The sequence below is a fragment of the Scardinius erythrophthalmus genome (genome assembly GCF_964197995.2).
Source record: "Scardinius erythrophthalmus genome assembly, chromosome: 11".
Taxonomy (NCBI): Eukaryota; Metazoa; Chordata; class Actinopteri; order Cypriniformes; family Leuciscidae; genus Scardinius; species Scardinius erythrophthalmus.
This window is the reverse complement of record NC_138231.1, coordinates 42,896,043-42,918,364: the sequence shown is the minus strand read 5'-3', so window position 1 is coordinate 42,918,364 and position 22,322 is coordinate 42,896,043. Positions and strand designations below refer to the sequence as shown.

The window sequence follows — 22,322 nt, the reverse complement described above, 5'->3', positions numbered from 1 at the left end:
CCACAGCCATCACTGATGTTTCAAACTTCATGTAACTGTAACCATATATTTTCTAGCCTTGCCAATATAGTTTGGCCTTTTTTAATACATTGTCCTGCATTCATTCAGTAATAGGCTAGTTCTTCATTAGTTCTCTTAAATTCTTCCTGAAGTTTTGTAACATTGCAGAAACTTTTGCTGGCTTTGTTGTAGTCCAGAGTTGTAGTCTCTCTGTAGTTTTCAGTTCTATAGTTTCTGCCTTCTGTTCTCAGGCAGTTTCTGCTAGTTTGGTTGATTTGTAAACCTCCAGTTGAGCATAATCTCTTTGGGAAGGTTGCCAGTGTTAATTATGTTACCTTCACAGCTACAGAACTGGCATTTCTTGTTCTGCAAACTGTGTTGTGTAGGTAAGGTCTGTAATTCCAGTACATTTAGATGACTAAAGTTGCCTCCTTAACCACTACTCCTTGTAATCTATGTCCTTATAAATGTGATTGTTATAAATGTTGGAACATTTTACCATAACAGTAAGATTAGTTGTATTGTTGTACAGTGTTGCACTCATAAATGCCTAATTCTGATCATTCCAAGAAATTGCTCAGAAAAAGAAATTTGTTATCTGTAACATTTTAAATGTGTAAAGTGTTGGGAAAACTGGCTAAATCAGCATAGTAACTAAGCACAGTACGACATTAGTGGCTGTCGTTGATCCAAATTTTCCTAAAGTGTATATATATATTGGACTACATCTGTTGCAAATTTCCAGTGCTTTTCATTTGGTTAGTCAGTCTCACAAATATGCATATCTGTCTTCTCTTTAATTGCAGAAGATGCTAAGATAGTGGGTGAGCGACGCGTGCGTGCTGAGGTCAAGTCCGTTCTGTTTTGGCAGTAGACGAATGGCACAGGGAAACCAGCAGATTGACAACCAGGTTCTGCACCACCTGCGGCAAAAGTTTCCAGAAGTACCAGAGGACGTGGTGTCTGAGTGTGTCCTACAGGTGAGCTAGACATGCTCCACTTCCCCATCCATGTCCTGTGAGCAAATTATACAAGGGTTATCATCAAATGTGTTTCTGTACGCCAAGTACTTTGAACATCCTTTTGAAATTCGCCTCGACCCAGCATAAATTGTCACAAGTTAATATGAAATCAAAAGTGACACTGTTTATTGTCTAAATACAATACCTGGTGTATTTGCGCAAAATTCATCAATGCATGTTATACAGACACAACTTTACGCTGATGTCACTAACCCCTGTTATTTTACAGCCCCTCCCTTCAAACCACCTGTCATGTAGAGATGGCTTTAAACAATCTAGCCCGTTCCTGGTGAATAAAATCAAATCTCACACTACATTTGCATTGTAGGGTTTTTTTTTGCTTTAATTGAGCAGACACTTTGGTAACACTTTATTTTAAGGGTCCAGAATTATGCATTAGTTAAGCACGGACATACTTGTAATTTATGATTAACTTAACATATAGTTAGGACATATTAGCCATTAGGGTTGGGTATTGAAACCCGGTACCAATATGGAAACCGGTATGTAACCGGACCAAATCAAAACACAGATTTCAGTGCCTCATTTCAGTGCCTTAAATGCCTCGGCTGTCGGTTGAAATATTTGCCCTCTGGTTCTCCGAAACGGACGTAAGAAGCATCACCACCTCATGTGATCGCTAGCTAACCCCTTTGACGCTTACGATCATTCACACTGGTGTGATTAGAACGTTCAGATCGTCTGATCATCAACTTCTAAATTCAAATCTGCGTTCGTGCTTTGGCTGGCGCTGAGCCAGAGAGAGACGTGCTCAACGCTGTCATATATCACAACTATTCTGTTTTCAACCAGATAAGCTTTATTTTAGGTTTCAGACATTTAAATACACAAGTATTAGAAAAACCTTTCAATTATAAATTGATGAAGTGTTTAGATACACATTGTGTAGGTAACTATAAAATTTACTCTGTTCTTCTCACACTTCACCAGCCATTTGCTTTAATGTATTTCGGAAGAAGTGGATGAATTGACGTGTTGTAGGCCTAAATCGGACAGATTCAATTCTCTGAACTGCATGTGTACTAATATGGCGCCCATTGTGCGTTATAGATCAACTAACATGCATCATGATCATTGTAAAGGTTTCTTAAATGACAAAAAATATTCACTTACATGTACTTAAGGATAAAAATATCAGCCAAGGACTGACTGACTGACATGTAACGCAATGCATTTTTTTCCGTGTCATGTTTAGTGTGAAAATGTAAAGTCGATGTCCCTACAATAACAGACCAGCGTACATCTCATAAATTATTCATTCAAGAACGTGCAAATTTACTGCAACAATGGAGCCGCGAACTTCACATACTTTTGAAAATCCAGCCTTCAGTTGATCCTGATGAGCGCTCATTGCCAAAGCTGTGAACATGACGGTGTTCTTCCACGAGGGGTTTCATGACGAACTTATTAAAGTGATGCGTTCTCAAATACTCTCACCTTGTGCAGGACATGCAATAAGTCAGGAGAGGTGACGTGTTCTGCCAGAGAAGTAAGAAAATGTAAAAAGAATTTCTGAAATTTAAAGCTGGTTTTTAGCATACCGAATTTTTTGGTTTTATATTTAGACTACTTATATTTATATATTTACTTAAATTCTAAATTTAATATATTAAAATTTTAAAGTTTTATTTTTTTTTTTCAATAAAAAGCCGTTCGTCATTCACCATCGTTTTGAGGCTTAAAGTATCGGTTCAGGCACCATTTAGGCTCCAATACCGTTTTTAAAGTATCGATTTGGCACCGGTATCAAAAAATAAATAAAAAAATAAATAATTGTATTCAGAAATAGGCTAAATTATGAAAGTAAAATGAGTTACAAAAGCCATATCATGCTCACGTTAAAGACGGCACACTTATGGAAGATAACCCATTAGGACCAGTTAGCACTTATCATATTTGCACTATATTTAGAGATGAATAACTGCACTGATACAACATCCAATATATATTTTAAAGGAAATAAATTCAAAAATTTGCTAATTAATTTATTATAGAACAAAATTGAAAATCACTACTGGGGAAAGTTGTCTCCCAGGGTAAACTTTCCAGCTTTTATTAGATTTTTGCCAAATATATAAGATAAATCTAATTGGCAAAAAATTATTTGATGCATCACTGTTTTTCCCTCAACGATTCTCAATCAATTCCTAAACATTTATATACCTGATTCTGAGTTTAATTTTTAACTTGGCTGCATGATGGCATTTTTGACAGACAGAAATATTCTCTGCTTGCTGCCAAATCCACAAAAAATACTCCTTAAAGTATCTAAACGTCCTAAAGAACGGAAAGGTCTAAACAAATTCCTAGGACAATCACAGACTTCATTGCACAGGTAATTCAATGTGGGAAACCTGGGGTTGTGCTCAATATTTCTACGCTTACAATGTGCAGTCTCACTATTCAAACCTCACTGACTGATGTCATTCAGTTGACCTGTGGAGTATGATGAACAATGAGTAATGATGTTTGAAATGTAATTGTTGGAATTATTATCCTCACTAATTATTAAATGAAATGATAAAATGAACAGCAACAAAATGCCACTGGAGTCTGTCGCTACCAAATCTAAGGGGTGGGGCATGTTACCCCAGGGGTATATCTTTAAATGTAGCTTCTACCCCAGACATATCTGAAGCTGACACATTTGTCTCGCTCTTCTTTCCTCAGAATAAAAACGATTTGGCTGCATGTTGCAAATACCTGGCCAAGGTGAGTCCTGGTTTTTTGTATAGTGAAGGCGGCCAGAGTTTGACAGATCTTCGCAATCACATGACCCAACTCAACCTCGGCGTCTCTCAGAATACCCATGGTGCAGTGCAGCGAGATGTAGTAAGGATGAATGGAAGTAGGACTCTCACCCCCAGTGTGAGCGATGGGCCTTTAAACGTGCTGTCTCCCCTCTCTGAGTTCTACCAGCCTGAAACGCCATCTGTGCCTTCACACACGCCCACAAGCCTCAGTGCATTCGCTGGCATGGAGTCCACTCGTAAGCCGCAGCCTCCTCAGCACCTTGGCCTATACCAGGTTGGGGGCAAAGGTCACGGACCACCGCCAACCCCGCGCTTCAACCCGATCACAGTGACGCTTGCACCCAACACCGGCCGAAATACACCTACCTCCCTGCACATACACGGAGGGCCTCAGTCGGGTCTGAACAGTCCAAACTCCATCTACATTCGCCCATACGTGACCCAGCCAGGCTCGACGCGACAGGTACAAGGACGAGCGCAGTACAGTCCCACCTCCCAGCCTACCCAGCAGATCTATCAAATCACTCATCCTGCAGCTTCCCAGAGTTCATGGAGCGGCAGCCAGCATCAAACCTCACACGTGTACATGCCTATCAGTTCGCCCACCAACACCCAAGCCCCCTCCATCCCCTCGGCCGTGGCATCACAGGCTTCCTCTTCGTCACCTTCGCCTTCCTCATGCTCGTCTGCTGCCTCCTTTAGCCAGTATAACATCCAGAACATCTCAACTGGGCCTCGGAAGAATCAGATTGAGATAAAGTTGGAGTCTCCACAGAGGGGGGCTGGTGGTTCGAGCACGGCCACCGCTACGCTCCTGCGCTCGGGCTCTTCCCCACGAGCCACCTGTAGCTCCACATCCTCGTCCTGTCCCTCGTCGTCTTCTCTGGCTGCCGGCACGGGTTCCTCTGCCCCCATCTCAATTGGAGGATCTGGGCTCAGTCGCAGCCAGCCCACGGTGTATATCTCTGCGTCCCCACCCACTGCTGCTACCACCCCATCTGACGACAGCGCCATTGTTCCCAACACCCCTCGCTCGCAGCCCAAGTTCTATATTTCTGCAAACACATCAGCCGATGATGGAGGGGGAAGAAACCCGCCTACAGTCTATATCTCGGCCAATCCGACGCTTCAGGGTTCTGCTGGTCTGCGGGCTTTAGGAAGCCAGGTGAGCATGGGACCTGCATATATACACCACCACCCACCCAAATCTCGTCCCTCTGTGGCAGCTGGAGGCACTGCCACGTCTCCTCGTGTGGTGGTAACGCAGCCCAACACCAAATACACCTTTAAAATCACTGTCTCCCCCAATAAACCACCAGCTGTGTCTCCTGGAGTGGTATCGCCAACGTTTGAACCAACTAACCTGCTCAGTCTACCTGGCGATCACCATTACGCGGAGCCGGATCCCCTGTACCAGTCTGACCCACTTTCACCTCACCGGGACAAAAGCTCAGAGCCTCGCAGACTCAGCATGGGTGCAGACGACGCTGCATACACACAAGGTACGTTCATCTCTTGTATTGGTTCTGGTAATGAGCTGTGTCGTTCTTTTAAATGCTTTGCGAAAGTCCACTTTAGACTTTCTACTAACTAAAAGTAACTTTGCAACTACATGTCAACTAACTTTCATTAGAGTATTAGCAGAGGGTTAGGTTAGGAAGAATAAGTTGACATATAGTTGCAAAGTTACTGATGTCTGTTGGGGATCATCAGAATAAAGTGTTAGCAGATCTTTTGCCAATAAAAATAACCCCAAGTTTGGCCTGTGTTTCTGAAGAAATGTATATTCTTTATTGTCCAGTACAGGATTACATATTAATGTCAATAGTTCTGTTGTACAGGGTGGGCCATTTATATGGATACACTGTAATAACATGGGAATGGTTGGTGATATTAAAGTCCTGTTTGTGGCACATTAGTATATGTGAGGGGGCAAACTCCTCAAGATGGGTGGAGGCCATTTAGAAGTCGGCCATCTTGGATACAACTTTTGTTTTTTCAATAGGAAGAGGGCCATGTGACACATCAAACTTATTGGTAATGTCACAAGAAAAACAATGGTGTGCTTGGTTTCAACGTAACTTTATTCGTTCATGAGTTATTTACAAGTTTCTGACCATTTATAAAATGTGTTCAATGTGCTGCCCATTGTGTTGGATTGTCAATGCAACCCTGTTCCCCCACTCTTCACACACTGATAGCAACACCGCAGGAGAAATGCCAGCACAGGCATCCATTATCCGTAGTTTCAGGTGCTGCACATCTCGTATCTTCACAAAATAGACAATTGCCTTCAGATGACCCCAAAGATAAAAGTCTAAGGGGGTCAGATCGGGAGACCTTGGGGGCCATTCAGTGTGTGAAGAGTGGGAGAACAGGGTTGCATTGACAATCCAACACAATGGGCAGCACATTGAACACATTTTATAAGTGAGTCAAGTCAGAAACTTGTGGTCAGAAACTTGTAAATAACTCATGAACGAATAAAGTTACGTTGAAACCAAGCACACCATTGTTTTTCTTGTGACATTACCAATAAGTTTGATGTGTCACATGGCCCTCTTCCTATTGAAAAAAACAAAAGTTGTATCCAAGATGGCCGACTTCTAAATGGCCACCCTGGTCACCACCCATCTTGAGGAGTTTGCCCCCTCACATATACTAATGTGCCACAAACAGGACTTTAATATCACCAACCATTCCCATGTTATTACGGTGCATCCATATAAATGGCCCACCCTGTATTTTGTAATACAGTCATGATTCATATTTTCTGCACCAAAATACATTTGCTTTTATGAAGTTTCATACATTAAATGTTTAAAGTGGTTACATGTTTAAAAGGAATATTCAATACCATTCTTTCTACCTTTTAACATCAATATTGATATTAGTAAATTTTAAAAAATGTCGCTTCAGTTTCTATCTCCTGGTCAAAAAGCTTTCTCAAAAGTGTGTGAAGGAGAAGGGAAAGAACAATCCACCACAAACTCTCATTCACCACCTTATTTTACAGTCCAGTCAGTTTCTGATTGATGAACTCAAGTCCTGTCTAACTTGTCAAATATTTTGTTTACTCAAATTTGAATATTTCACAGTATGGAGAGAAGCTGAATGCTAAATGGGGTTTGAATGCTGTTTTATCACTTCATACTCTTAATATTTAATCAAATGTGATCAGTTTTGTACATGAAATTTTGCATGTATCTGATGATTACTTGTGTGTATTTACAGCTTTGCTAGTGCATCAGAGGGCACGCATGGAGAGATTGTGGCATGAATTAGAGCTGAAGAAGAGAAAGCTGGAGAAGCTGAAAGAGGAAGTCAACGAGATGGAAAATGACCTCACAAGGAGACGACTGCAGCGCTCCAATTCAGTCTGTCAGATACCATCTGTACGTTAATGTACCTCTTCATTTCTCTTACTCTCTAACTAGGGCTGTCACTAGGGGTGTAAAAATTAATTGTTTCTACGATGCATCGCGAAGCAGACGAAGACAATTCAGTATCGGTTCAGTAATAGACCATAACCGATTATAATGTACTGACGCTTTTCTGACGTCATTTGTCGCGGTATCCGAATCCGTAGCCAAAAATAAATCATCCACCCGCCCCAATAACTTTCTCTGATTTAAGTATCCGCACCCGATGGTCAAATTACATTTATTCTGTGTTACGCGTGATTATAAATGGATGATCGTCACCTTCAACAGCGGATTCGGCGACGGTTGATGCGCGCATCTTTAATGGTAACATAATACACTGATTAATGAGTGCTACTTTTAAATGAACATTTCTTTAAAACAAAATGTATTGACAGATTTTCCTTTTCTTAATGGCATAAACAAGCTTTACTCCCTTGAAACTTGAACTTGGCGGAGTGATTAGCGCAGCACACGAGACGCCCTGTTGATGGTTCCGTAAACAAAACAAACGTGACTAACTAGCTATTAGCGAACGTGACTCGTGATCATGGCTGACTTTGAGGAATTGTCAGAGGAATTTTACTGGGTATCAAACCAAGATCCAGAACCATATAGTTTTGAGCCAGAATACACAGACGAGGAGTTACAAACTTTGGAAGCTGTAAGACAAGATACAGCGAACACCCATGATTGTAAACTATAAATTTACTATCTAGTAATTGCTGACTATTACTCTAACTCTGAGCGAACTCTCTGCTCCTCACCACAGGGCGTCTCGTGTGCTGCGCTAATCACTCCGCCCAAGTAGCTGTGCTCCTACGCCTAGTGAGAATATAGTTCCCAGTATTTATACGATTAAAAATGGTCTCTGTCTCATATAGCCTTGTTATTTGTACACGCTGTGACTATACAGATCACAACATGTAAATAGGAAAATGTTTGCATTATTTTGTCACTTATTGGGATTAGTATGCTACCTTATCCATTTACATCCAGTCTTTGTGCTAAGCTAGGCTAGCGGTGGGTGCGTCAAATAACACTTACAGAACGCACAGAAATGAAAAAGGTATGTATGGACTTATCTAACTCTGGGGGATACTGTGAATAAGCTAAAGTCCCAAAAAGTCGGAGTGTTCCTTTAATAATCCAAACACTCTGAATTAACACACAGGATAATAACGCGAACCACGCAATGCATAAACGAGAACCGACCAAGAACAACTGAAACTACGGCTGCACAATCAATCGAATTTTTAATCACAATTACGACTACGGATGCCACGATACCCTTAATTGACAAGATGCTTTGACAAAGATTTCGCTTTCCTCTTCGCACATGGCAAGCGTATTTTTTTCACAAACTTTACCTAAAGAAGGACTGACGCAGTTAATCGTCTGTTTAGGCTTGTTTAGTGCAAATCCACTGAGCATCTGTACAAATCACAATTGTAGACCGTCTTAATTAAGTAAAAAAAAAGCAAGTTGGTGGAATAAAAAACATTCTTCACTCTTTATCATTATCAACTTATTTGACATTCAATACACATGCATGAAGTGTTAAACAAGAAGAGCATAGCCTTATGAGCTCAAGTGAACATCGGTGTTGCGGCGGCTGCTTGCATTCCTCTGCATTTGGCTTGTCAGTATCGCTGTATTACAATACTGCGGTTATCGCAACAGCCTTCGCTAACACGCTTAACTCTACATTAGATGTGCTAACATTTGCTTTGACAACACTGATTATAATTATGTTTCTTTACTAAATTGGAGAGTGATTGTTTTCAGATACGCTGAAGTGTAAATATTCTATGTATGTTGCATCAGAGCTTGAAGTCTTTAGCACACTTGAGTCATAGAGATGCTTTTACGGATTGTAAGTGGGTCTGTCTCATTAGTTTGGCCTAAAAAATAGTTACAACATGTCGATCCAATATGAGCTTCAGTGTTTCCCCTAGGTTTACAGGTTTGGGGGGGGGGGGGTTGGTTTGTTTGGGGAAAATTGACAGACACTATCTATCTATCTATCTATCTATCTATCTATCTATCTATCTATCTGTCTGTCTGTCTGTCTGTCTGTCTGTCTGTCTGTCTGTCTGTCTGATAAATTGGTTGTCTGGGAGGGTAATGGTTTGTAAAAGTTAAAAAATGTTAACATAAGATATCTCTTTAAAAAAATAAATAAACATATTTAAATCTTTTTAAAATTGACTTTTGCAAATAACCTTTGTTAAATTTATAGAAGTATTTGTTAATATTAATGGACCAGAGCTTAAATAGTTTTATTTTTTAACTAACAACTAAAAAAAGATTTATAAATACTAACAAATATATTGCTCATTCATTGTTCGTTAATGTTAGTTAATACATTTATATGACAAACAAATTTTAAATGGGCTTTTTTATGAGAAGTTTTTATTTCTATGATGCATTTATTGGAGAGAATAATCCTGTCAGACGCACCACTGCTGTGAACGCGCGTTCACGTAAACACAATTTAATCAATGTATTATTCAATGCATTACTTCTATATAATTATATATTAGGTTGCTCAAGCAAGTGGTAAAATATTTAACCATGTACTTATATTAAAATCTTTTGTATTTAAATTTTAATACAATAAATCTTGCATGTCACAAAGAACTTGTTTTTCCACCTCCACGAATGAGACGAGTGTTGTCCATTATGTTGCCTTGTTGAAGTAAATTGCATTTTTCCTTGATTTACCCCGGTCTTGAAGTAAAAAGATGACTGAAAAATAGTAGGCTAGTATTTAATTAAATGCATTTATGGTGAGATTACTACATTTTATTTAATTAAATGCATTTATGGTGAAATTACTAAATTTTCATGTCATTGAAATCTGAATCTGTATTCATTTTGACCACGAACCATGTGCTGTCACTTTAATTCAGCGCGTGCAGCACAGCAAAAATAGACTCGGTGCGTAAAACGATCTCTGCACTGCTGTATACGCACCGCAACTGGAACGGATCGACGGACTGCATCCGCGTGCAGTGTGAAAGCTCTAACCTGTTAACATGGGTACGGAAAAAAAAATACTCAACGCAAACGAAATATATGTGAAACGGGCGTTAGACTTGGAGCAGGAGAGCTACTCCGGCTGCTACTCGCAGTAGAGCGAGTGTTGCCATCTTCAGTTCAGCGACATATTTCCCGCCGCGCGCTCTCTGTCCGCTAGTGCTCATCTGTATGTGATGCAAGTGTTTGTTTGTGTGTGAGTGTGCGCACGTGCGCACTCATTGGGATAATTGTAAACGCGCAAACACAGACAGAAAAGACATGCCATCGTGGAAATAAGATAAATAACATATTACTTAAGGGCCATTTAGTTTTTTTTTATAAAATAACAAATTGTAATCTGGCGCTATAAAGAAAATCAAATCAAATTTACTTGACCTCCAAGGGGGGGCGGGGGGAGCCGTTAGGAGGGCGGGGCGCCCCCCTTATATAATGGTAGGGGAAACACTGAGCTTAATGCCATGACGGACTTAATGCAAAGTAACAAACGAGTGGTAGACTATTCATTTTGTATTTTATAATAGATCAACACAATGCACTTTGAACACTTCCACTTATGTTTTTTTAATTTCTTTATTTTCAGATTGAGGAGATGCAGCAGCTGAGGTGTAAGAATAGGCTTCTACAGATCGATATTGATTGTTTAACCAAAGAGATTGACCTCCTTCAGACACGAGGTGAGTACCATGCTAGTTTTCCGCAGCTTTTCAGGATATGTCCTGGTGTGGCATTACGTGGCTCCAGGCAAAATAATTTTTTGAAATTTTGAACAAATTCAGGAGGCCAATTACTTTTAAGTTGATAAATTACAAAATAACTCAAATATCAGTATTTTTCAGAAGCGCAGAAGTTTGAGTGCATAGCGTCTTAAAAGTGTCGTAAGTAGGGGAGAGAATCGATAATGATCTTTTTCTGTTGTCTATGCTTATCATTAGTCTCGTAGTCGTATTCATATTCATAGTCTCGTTCACTCCCCGGGTTGATGCTCAGATGCTCCAGCATGGCCGCCGTATGCAGCTTTTAACATGATCCGCTCGTTTAAAACTCCTTAAATTATATTAACATTTACTATATAATCTTTATTTTGTATTAAACATCTAAATGTCAGTTATGTATAAATCAGTTATCGCTGTGAGAGAAGCGCATACAGTAAATAAAACAGCACTCTGTCAGCAGGTATTTAATCATCTAGACTGACAAAAACATTCATAATAATTATAATAACATGTCAGATGGACTCTGTAATTGTGATGTATTCGTGGTTTAATTTTCTGACAATGTATGCATATTTCCATTCGCTTCACTCATTAGCCTATTAAACAACACACAAACCCTTCAAAACTGTAGTTTGAAACGAATGCTTATATTAATGTGAAGTTGATAGGTTCCCTTGTCTTATTTATGGTTTCCATTTGAAAACATCAGATTTTGTACATTTATTTTGCCTATTGTTAACATTATTGCTGTTGTTATAAATAAGATTATTGGGATTATTATTGTTTTTTTTTGTTTTTTTTTAATTCGGGCAGTTTGGAATGTTTTATGCTTTTAAAAAATTGTTAGAATTTTTTACATGCTTTATTTTTTACCCTTTCAAAGCTTTTATAAAAAAATAATAATAATTGAGAACCAATGACAGACTATCATTTAATCTATCATCATTTAAGATATATGAATTCATGTTTTTAGTAGCCTATCAATAAATATATATATATTATTTAATTATCATTGAATAACACTGATTTATTCAGATATTTATGTATATTTAATTACGTTTCATATGAACAACCGTTCCAAAAATAGACTAATGTAAATCTCACAAATTTATCACAGTAATGGTTTGAGTTGGACCGAACCGAAAAATGACTTTAACTTCAGTGTCTGTTGTTTCTTTTACTAGTTTGAACTTAAATCATTGTGGATGACATTAAGGAACACATTCAGGAGCTTCATTTTCTATTTTATGATCTTTTTGCCTGTTGCATGTGTGCATTATGAGAAAAAAATCAAGATGGATGACATTTTCTTTTAATGTATTCTCTCCCTAAAGTATTTCAGCTTCTCTTATTGGTCCCATTTTATGCAAATGTGTTTTTGACGGCTTGTTCTTCTGATTTTAGGACCAGACTTTAATCCCATTGCAATTCACAATTTTTATGACAACCTTGGATTCTTGGGTCCTGTAGCTCCTAAACCGCTTAAAGCTACAAAACCAGGTCAGTAGTTAAAAAAAAACGTTTAATCTCATCTCTTCTACACTTTACAATACGATCTTTTGCTTCTTCTTCTCTTTTTTGATGTTGTATATCTTATTTTTCTATCAATGAACCCTTGAAAGATTTTATTTAAAGTTGTTTTTACTGCCTTTTCATTCCATTCTCATCCTCAGTTTCTTTCTCTGTCTTTATTTCTCTGTTGCCGATCGGCCCATTGTGTTGTGGTGCCGATCAGGTGTAGATCTCACAGGTTCTCTAGACAGGAGAGGGCGCAAAATAAACGTCAGCTCCAAGTTAAAGCGAGATCCGTCTCTACCTCCTGTACCACCTTCTATGGCTGTATCCATGGGTGGGTCTCTGTCTCTCTCGTTCTCCGCACCTCTTTCCTTCTAACTCGGATCTGCACAGATGGTTTTACTAGTTTATATTTGAGTCTGATACTGTTTTTCCTTTCTATAGTTGAGTCTGATACTGCTCTGCTACTTCTGTTTTACTATTTTATATTCAAGCCTGATAGCGTTTTGCTACTCCGTTTTTAAGGTTGCTCTTAGCTTTGCTGCTTTTTAGGGCTGGGTATTTACACAAATTTCACAATTCGATTCGATTTCGATTCACAAGCTTGCAATTCGATTTGATTTCAATTCCGATTCGATATCGATTATTTTGGATATCAGGTACAATACATTTTCTAACAAATCTCTTAACTAATGCTGTAAACTATGGGAGTCAGTTGTAGCTAGGCTTCATTAGCCTTCTATAATATTGAAGGTAAAAATTAACTGATTTGTATACAAACACTTAAATTACACTTTTATTTATTTTTATAATAATAAAGTTATATGAAATATAAACATTTAAATGGTGGCTGTCACAAAAACCTGCCAGATTTATTCAAACATGCATGAAAAATTGAAGAAATTATATTGAATATGTAATATGGTGCATATATTTAGCAAAATGCTCCTCTCTAGAGTTAATTTTTCTCGCTGACTAACGAGTTTATGGTCACTGGTAAATGTGACGTTACATGACATTGTTTACAAGCTGTTTTACTGACGTCTTTCCACGGTTGAAACACTGATTGAGCGACTCCATGTCACATGATAAGGATTTCGATAAGTTGTACTCTTATCTTTTAACACTTTCAGAAGCTCATTCATGTTTATTCCGCGCGGTAACTGGTGTTAAGGCGGAAGAGAAGATCATGTGCTTCTCTTGAGCGATCTCACGCCACAGCGCCAAAACGGTATTTATATTTTGGAATTTCGTAAGAAAATGGACGTAATTTGAAATCTGAGACTTTGTTTCATATCAATTGTAACGAAGCACAAAGATTATTGCGATTATGATGGGATGCGCGCTACAATGTTCCATTCATTCATCAACTGAAAACAGGATGACTAATCTGATTCTTGGGATTTAAGAATCGATATCGGTTCGTAAAAATGAGAATCGATTAAAATCGCGAAATCTATATTTTTTTTACCCAGCCCTACTGCTTTTATTTGTGTTTTATGTGTTGTTATGCAAGTATGATTTTCTTATTATTTATCTGGTTGTTCTGTAAAGCACTTTGGTCAGCCCAGTGGCTGTTGTAAATATAAAGTGAACTTTGTAAATAAAGTGAACTTGAACACAGACTTTGATAACGATTGTGATGCGTTTTCTTTCAGAGTCCAGCAGGGTGAGGGTCATGTCAGAGCCTGAGGATGATGATGGAGTTCAGTGGAGCTGTACTGCCTGCACCTTCCTCAACCACCCCGCCCTCAACCGCTGTGAAGAGTGTGAATTTCCACGGCATTTCTGAGCCACACACACACAATACATGCAACACACACACAAACGTGTCGACGGCCACCGTTTCGCCTCCTCCAGGGAATCATGGACACACCTGTTGGAGGATCTCTATAAAGCTTCCTCTTTCCCCCACAGTGTCATTGTGTGTCTGTCTGTCTTGTGATGTCCACTGAAGACTGGATGATGTTTACAGCTCTTTTGTCTCTGTGTGCTTCTGTGTCGAGAGGGAGTTTTGTGTGTCGCCTGGGAGATCGAGGGAAACTCCATGAAGAGGCTCAGTGCTGCCAGTGATATTAACACGTTTGTTACATCCACACGGTTTACATGTGTGGCTACGGATGCCAGTGTGCCTTTTCTTTCATGGGAACAGTTTCTGACTGCTTTATGAATGCTGTTCCCAAAGGATCATGAGTGGAATCTGCTAAACTCGCAATTCTTTTGTTTGGTAAATAAAATGTGAGAAAAAAAGAAAAAAAATTGCATGCTTTAGATGTACAGTTTACAGAGGAGTCCCCGCCACACAGATTTTACTGTACATAGTTTTAGAATGAGCTTTTTGATGCCTATTTTCTCTCTCAAGATTTCACATGTATTTCCTTGTAAGTATAGCTTTATAGACTTCATTTATTTCTATGTGGTGTTGTTTTTTTTTGTTTCTCATATGAGAATGGTTTCCCATCGTGAGCTTTTGTGAGAACTTAAAGGGATGATAAAATGTGCAACGGTAAACGACAAAAACAATGCTCTTTGTCAAGCACTCTATCCAGTGTACGAGCTGCAGATGCAGCAAAACTGAAAAAATCTAGATTTTATTAATAAGGTACTTGACCTCAGAGCGGTCAAAGGACTTCACAGGAAATCCATAACGCCCTCAGATAACACGTGCTTTCCTATGTGACAACTGGAATGTAGGTTTACTAGGAGAATTTATACCTTTGTGCCAAGAAAGGAATGTTTCGTTGCTATGCATTGATAACGCGCTTCAGATTATGTTCAGTAATGTGGGTTTGAGAGACGAGACTTTGTCCCATAGTGTATGGGTGCCCTCCTAACAGTGGATGAGTATTCACAAGGGCCTTTTAATACACAGAGTACTCACCGCTAAGCCTTTATGGCTCAGGTTTTATAAAGTGCCGAAGCGCAGATCATCGTGTCCCTGAGTGTAGCTCAATATTTCACTATGTGCCTTCAGTCTTTACATGGTTCTCGGTTACTGATCATGTGCACAGTGCCTTCGCTTGCAGATGTTACAGAATTGAAACAGGTCCTTGGAAATGTTTTGTAACTTTATTAGTTGATTGACCTAAAGTTTATTTCAGAAAATGAATGCTTTGCCATTCATTCTTTACAAGAGTGCTCAATGCATAAGTCGTGCATTGAAAGGTTGAATGAGGTCGTTATTTATGAAACAAATGAATACACAATTTCCAAATGCTGGTTTCTGGTATCCAGGCTAAAAATAACTTTGCTGTGGAGAAAAATTATTCATTCTACGCTTTGTTTCGGAGATGAGACTATTTTTGGCTCCAAAAACATTTCTTTCTGTGGTAGTTTAACTAACTTTTGAAAAAACCCAAAGAAATAATCAGATCTGTCTTGTCATGTTTATGGATTTTAAAAGAAAAGGGGGAGAAAAATGATTTGGATATCCAATGTTTTTGATCTTAGCTGGGAAAACTGTCTTTGTAATAGATAAGTTATTTGTAAAAAAAATAAATAAAATAAAAAATAAAAAAGGAAAAAAATTAAAACAGAAATAAACTTTGTCTGCTTTGCTGGAGTTTTTCTTTTTATCTTACGTTTGTTTAACTCTTTCCCCGCCATTAACAAGATTTTCCGTCAATCCATGATTTCACTGTTATATGGTGGGGGAGCAGCTTTGGCTCAAAACAGGCGATATAAGCATTGCTTACATGTAATCTAACGTGATCGTCAAACATTAAACGGAATATAAATCAAAACTACCTGATGTTACTAAACAAAAGGTCGACCCATGAAGAGGTAACAACTGTGAAACTTAGATCATCATTCTGAATCCCATCCGGTCTTTGGCAAAAAAGCATTTTTGTTCAAAATGATGAAACAATTTTTTTTTTTTCCTGAAACTTACATTTGTTTAAAAAAAAAAAAAAATCCACAAAGCTAGAATTTTTGTTTTGTTTTTAAAACCAGAGGCTCTGTTCTTTCTTTTCATATATTGCATGTTCACAAATTCATACAAAAAATATTCTTGGGGCCATGAAAGATTTGTGAAAATTATCAAAAATTTAGGGTATGTTTATGTCATGATATGATATTGTTTATCATTTCAACACTGTTACTGATACTTTAGCTTCAAGGGGTGTGAGCATGGCGACTGTAGTGTGTAGCGGGTAAAGTTTCTAAGTGAAGAAACTGCCTACTCTGTCATTTTACATGGGGTCACATAAGTGACGGACAATAGCAAATTTTAATCCGCCTTTGAGTTTTTCCTTTGATAAGCTGATGGACAGAGATTGCAGTGATTCTGGACAGCTACTAAGCTTGATAGAGGACGGAGAAGTTTAAGTAAACGGTCTCATTTATGCTATGGGAGTGAGGAAGAGAACGTTTATAAATCCTTTGTTTTTGCAGAAGAGAGTCAAAAAAAATACTATGCAGTCACCAGAAAAGTGTTTTTATCAGAGCGAAAACAGAAGTGTTTACCAAAAGTCAACACTTCAAGTAAAGTCCTGTTTTCTGAGTAACATTAAGAATATCTCCACAGATTGCAACACCGCCGCCATGACCAATCAGACGGGGCTCGTGCTCATAGCACACCCTGGTGGAGTAGAGACTCATTACAGCTTTTGCTTACACACTAAAAGTGGGATTGAGGCCCACTCAGTGAAAACATTCACCCATGTACCAAATCTCACCAAGTCTGCAAAACTACAGGCACATTATACGCTTTACACTCAGTTTGCAATTGAAAAACATTTTTGCAAAACTCTAAACACAGTTCTCTACATTAGACACATCACTCAAAACGAACAGCTCTTGTGTTTCATTTAGAAAACACTGCCATTCAAAATGGCACACTCATTTACCGATTACCTACACCCAATGCTCATGTGTGAAAACACTTATAGCTAATTTGTTCACTTAGAAATCAGAGCTTGAGGACTATTTATAGGATTTAGGATGGCTTTCTTGGTTTGGACAAAAATGGAGGACAATAAGAGAGTAAGAGGGGGACGAGGAAGAGGGATCCGGGCCACTTTGATTGACGATGTGGTCAACCGTGGTTTGGGTTTCAGGGAGGCTGGGCAGAGGCTCGAGCCTAACTTAAGCCGCTACACGGTAGCCAGTGTCATGCGGACATTTCGAAATGAGAACGGATTAGTAAACCTACCCTCATAACGTGTCGTGGAAATTCTTAATACGAATACAACCTGACTATAATCTGACTTCTTCACCACGCAGTTGTTAAAAATACAATACAATACTTCCCTGAAGTAAGGTGACGGAGTCCCATCGATGAAGCTACTATCACTCCCTCAATCACACTTTGATGTTCTGCCTTTTTCTTTTGAGCGTAGGATCTGTTTCTCAGATGCGCAGCATACAGTATATGTGACACGACTCCCAAGATGCTCTTTCTAGAAATGAAGTTTTATTCACGGCCGGGAGGTCACTGGCCACGACCAGAGCCGCCTTAACCTAATGTTAGGCCCCGGGGCTGAGAGGTTTTGTAGGCCCCCCATCCCCTCGATTTATAGAGTCTCATTTTAAAAAAAGTGTAATATCTAGGTAATCTACATCACAGAATGCATTAGTTTCTTTCGAAACCTACAACAGTGAGTTTTTTATATTGTTTTCAATTTTAATATTGTTATTAACATATCACTGAACACATAAACACAAGACACTTTATTTAACAACCACACACAGCAACTAAATTTCAACTTTATGCAAATGAGAAGCGATTTTCGCGAGCGACAACCAATAGGAAAGAAGCCTTTCAGTGGAGCTCAGCTCCCGTCACCGTCTCGAGTGCAGTGCAGGCAAGACAGAAGAGTTCAAGGGCGATTTCACTGTTTTATATGATTTGACTGTAACTAACCACAAACATGGATAGGCTATAATAAAATGATGCATGGAAAAGAAACTGTCGACAGTCTCAGTGAGTTTATGCTGGATTTAGTGCGTAAATCATTTTGTTTACAAATTAGATGCTTTGCAGTTGTTATATAGCCTACATGTTAAAGATTTTATTTTGGATGTGTTCATTGTGATTATATTGGCTGGGTTTATAAAAGTTTATAAAATTGAAAGGATAATTGCTTGGTCCATTTGGAAACAAAGCTTGTCTATTTCTAAATGTAATCGCGTGCATCTGTCCGTGTGTTGAAAAAAAACTTCGATTAAACACACTCGCAACAGACACAAAGCGAGACGTTAGCGGCACTGAGCGGACTTTTGCCTCATTCGCGCCGCGGGACCTCTAGACGCGCGTAAACGCGTCTTTGCATTGACTTAACATTGAAATCACTCGCGCGGCGTCGCGCCAGACGCTCTATTCGCGTTTGGTATAAACGCACCATAACAATAACGGTGCGTTCCCAGATAGCAATTACGTTTGGGCCACATGTGGGTATTATCTGGCACATATGGCCTAGATGTGGCATGGCTGAACAGATATGGGCCAAATTGAAGCCATATTTGTTTTGCCATAACTTTAAAATCTGCGGGAAATGCTCTCTTGGTTCACAACTGATTTTGAGGTATATGGCCCTGATAACAACGAACACATGAGGACCATATGTGGTTGAGCTATGGCACACAGTGAGAAACACCGACTTGTGGTAAACATTTGGCTTATACGTGGAAAAACACAGGAATCCTGAAATCAAGTGCGGCAAACATCCGCCGTTCCACACCTCAGGTTGCTATGCATCTTCCCTCCTATTGGTGGAGTGAGACTACGGCGCGAGTTTGACTGCGACGCTGGCCAGCTGACGCCTTTTACTCTGCTTTCCTCACGACTGTGTACATTCAGGTAAGTGATGTTTTGGCATTTTAAAGTCCTATAAATGAAATATGCAGTATTATGTGTCAATATTGCATGTTATTATGCATTTAGTTATTCGTTTCATCGAGGAAGGGGTTTACTGCTATAACTTACAATACAGTTTAATGTAACTGTTAACTTAGGCTAAATAGCAGTTCGCTGGTTTGCCGTTTTAAATGAAGATGTTTTTGTTTATAAATCAACAGCTCACTGTCGTACACATATAGTATAGTTTGTCATTGTGCAGTAGCCTATTTGTGAATTAAGGCGACGCCGTCCAATGTCAGTGTTAGTAACGTTACTGTTTGTCAAAAAACCTAGGCTAAATCCTATTTTGTGTTCACAATCATTCAACTAATCATAATAATATAAAAATGCCAAGAATAAATACATTAATACGTGTGCATTATTGTATGTAGCCTATCTTTTTATGTATCTAACTCTGAAATGATATTATTCAACCAAGACTTTTTCTCATGACTTTTCCCTCTTTAAAATTAAAGTTGTAATGTCTTTCGATACAATACCTGATTAAAATAACTTGTTAACATGAACTAATAATGAACTGCACTTCTACAGCATAATATTAATGTGTTAATGTTAATTTCAACATTTACTAACACATTCAAATAAAAAATTGTACTTGTTAACTTTAGTAGGCCTATGCACTGTGAACTTACATGAACAAACAATGAATTGCTGTATTTCTGTTAACTATCAATTAATTGAACGGCCATTCACTGCCATTATAAAGCTTGGAAGAGGCAGGAAAAGTTTATAATTACTCTGATTTCTAACGATAGAGATTATATACCATGCTATGGTATACTGTCATACCAACCAGCCCTAATGTGCGGTATGGGTGGGGCTGGGGCAATGACAATAATTTCCATATTAAAAACCTAGAAAATATGGTTTCAGATGGAGTAAGTAATAGTTTATAGGGTGGTCTATTTAAATGCATATTTCAACCACTTACCCAATTTTTTTTCCCTATCAGATTACCTATGTGGGTTTGGTTGGTGGCTTTGACCTGGATAACACCATGTGGAGAGTGCTGAAAAGCACTTTTACAACTGCTGTGGCACGTTATGAATTGGAGAGAAGTCAATGGGAAGATTGGTGTCCAACGCCTGGTCGTAAAGGAAGTTGTCATTGGTGAGACCTTTTTTAGAAGTCCCTTTTATTTGTATTGCACTTTGCACAATACACAACTTTTCAAAACCGTTTTACAGAACATTGTATTTTTATTTTTGTTATCTCAGTAATAGTAATAGTCACAAATTCATGCCGTATGACTTAGTGCAGGCGCTAACGGCTCCAGGTTTATCTCGTAAATTACTCCACTAATAATGCCCACTTCTACAGTAGTAAAACGAGGCATTAGAAAGTTTGTAAGTACATCAGGAGTTTATTTAAATAACACTTGCCTGACGGTGAATGCTACTGCTAACTCGGACGTTGAGGTCACTTCAGTGATTTGGGAAAAGCATGTAAAAGTCCTCACAGAAAGCGATGCGTAAGAATGAAGTGTATTATTGTTTATCAGAAGCAATCGAAATATTATTGTAATGTTGTTGATATTATGAATGCATTATGTGAGGGATAATGTATAGTGAGCCGGTTGTTATAGTGAATAACAACCCCGACAGGCTGAACGGGATCCCGACGCGAAGCGGAGGGATCTTGAATCAGCCTGAAGGGGTTGTTATTCACTATAACAACCGGCTCACTATACATTATCCCGCTTATTACATGGCTACCTACAAAATAAATAAATAATTTGACACAAATTATTTATTCAAAAAGGAGTTTATTGATTTAAAAACGATTGTATTGCTTCCGCCAAAGAAAATAGTCCATTCCGCGTCCATAGCAACGCGCTGTTTTTCATGGCAACGGTCTGTTATACTTCGCAGCGGTCTGTTATAAAGAAATAACAGACCGCATTCTACATTGGAATTCAGCCAAGCCATGTAATAAAAATAAATAAAAATTATTTACAGTATTTACAGTATTATTATTTAATAATAATTACAGGGGATGGGGTTAGCTATTCTGGTTTTCCCTCTTTTTTTGTCATTACCTGATCACATCCGTGGCTCACTTAAGTGACTATTATTATTATTGAAATTATTATTGAAACTTGCCAGCCCAGAAAGTTAGTAAAGACATTGTTAAAATAGTCCAAGAATACAGTGGCTCAATCTTAAGTTTATCAAGTGTCGAGAATACTTTTTGTACGCAAAACAAGCAAAAATAACGACTTTATTCAACTCTTCATTTTTTTTCTAAGTGAGTTCACATAGTGTAACAGCACAGCGCTTCTGTGTTGTACGTCAGAACGTAGGCCAGCATCCCACACATGACCAGCGTCGGCCAATAGTGAGTCTATGCTCCAACGTACAACACAGAAGTTGGGAAAAACTTGAGGGTAATTACAGACAGAATTTTCATTTTTGGGTGAACTAACCCTTTATGTTCCTCCTTGCATTCAGTACTTGGCCCATTATTGTTTTGTGTTTCTGCTTCCAAATTGTCTCGGATCATTGCGGATTATCTTGAGTTTACTTTGTGTTAGTTAAAAAACACTTATTTTTGTAGACTCTTTGGACTAAAACATGACATTAATGCTATCTGTGTTGGTGTGTTTTTACATTAGAGTGTGCAGGTCTTTAAAAAAAAAAGCAGAATACATGCAGTGCTGTAAATTTTAACCGGTTATTGGTGCAGAAGTATTCTAAAAATCGTAATAATTTGTCATAAGGAATTATGGTATAATTCTGGCCCACATATTGAAAAATACAATTTGCAATTCCTTTTGAAAATTTACTGGAAAAAAACTTTCATACAGTGGTAGTTCAGAGGTGTACAATTTGTTAATAATTGCAATTAAAATGTTAAAGGAAATTTACATTAATTATTTTTTTCTTCATTATCCTGCAGCTCTAGCTTCCAGGTTGTATTGCTGCTAACATTATTTAAATTCTTCTTTATTGCAGGTGCAGTCAGGCAGA

General features: G+C 38.5%; 1 protein-coding gene across 2 annotated transcripts in view; it reads left to right on the top strand.

Moving 5' to 3' along the window:
- Positions 1 to 15,978, top strand: part of tab2 (TGF-beta activated kinase 1 (MAP3K7) binding protein 2) — a 36,628-nt gene extending 20,650 nt beyond the window's left edge. The window contains exons 2-8 of one of the 2 annotated variants that reach the window (XM_081378300.1): positions 807 to 980; positions 3,714 to 5,298; positions 7,031 to 7,191; positions 10,844 to 10,937; positions 12,381 to 12,476; positions 12,712 to 12,825; positions 14,150 to 15,978. In XM_081378300.1, coding sequence (XP_081234426.1) covers positions 879 to 980; positions 3,714 to 5,298; positions 7,031 to 7,191; positions 10,844 to 10,937; positions 12,381 to 12,476; positions 12,712 to 12,825; positions 14,150 to 14,283 — 2,286 coding nt within the window. In that variant the 5' untranslated portion in view covers positions 807 to 878 and the 3' untranslated portion in view covers positions 14,284 to 15,978. The remainder of the gene's footprint in view (positions 1 to 806; positions 981 to 3,713; positions 5,299 to 7,030; positions 7,192 to 10,843; positions 10,938 to 12,380; positions 12,477 to 12,711; positions 12,826 to 14,149) is intronic. The other variant, XM_081378301.1, reaches the window with a different exon arrangement.
- The last annotated feature ends 6,344 nt before the right edge of the window (positions 15,979 to 22,322 follow it).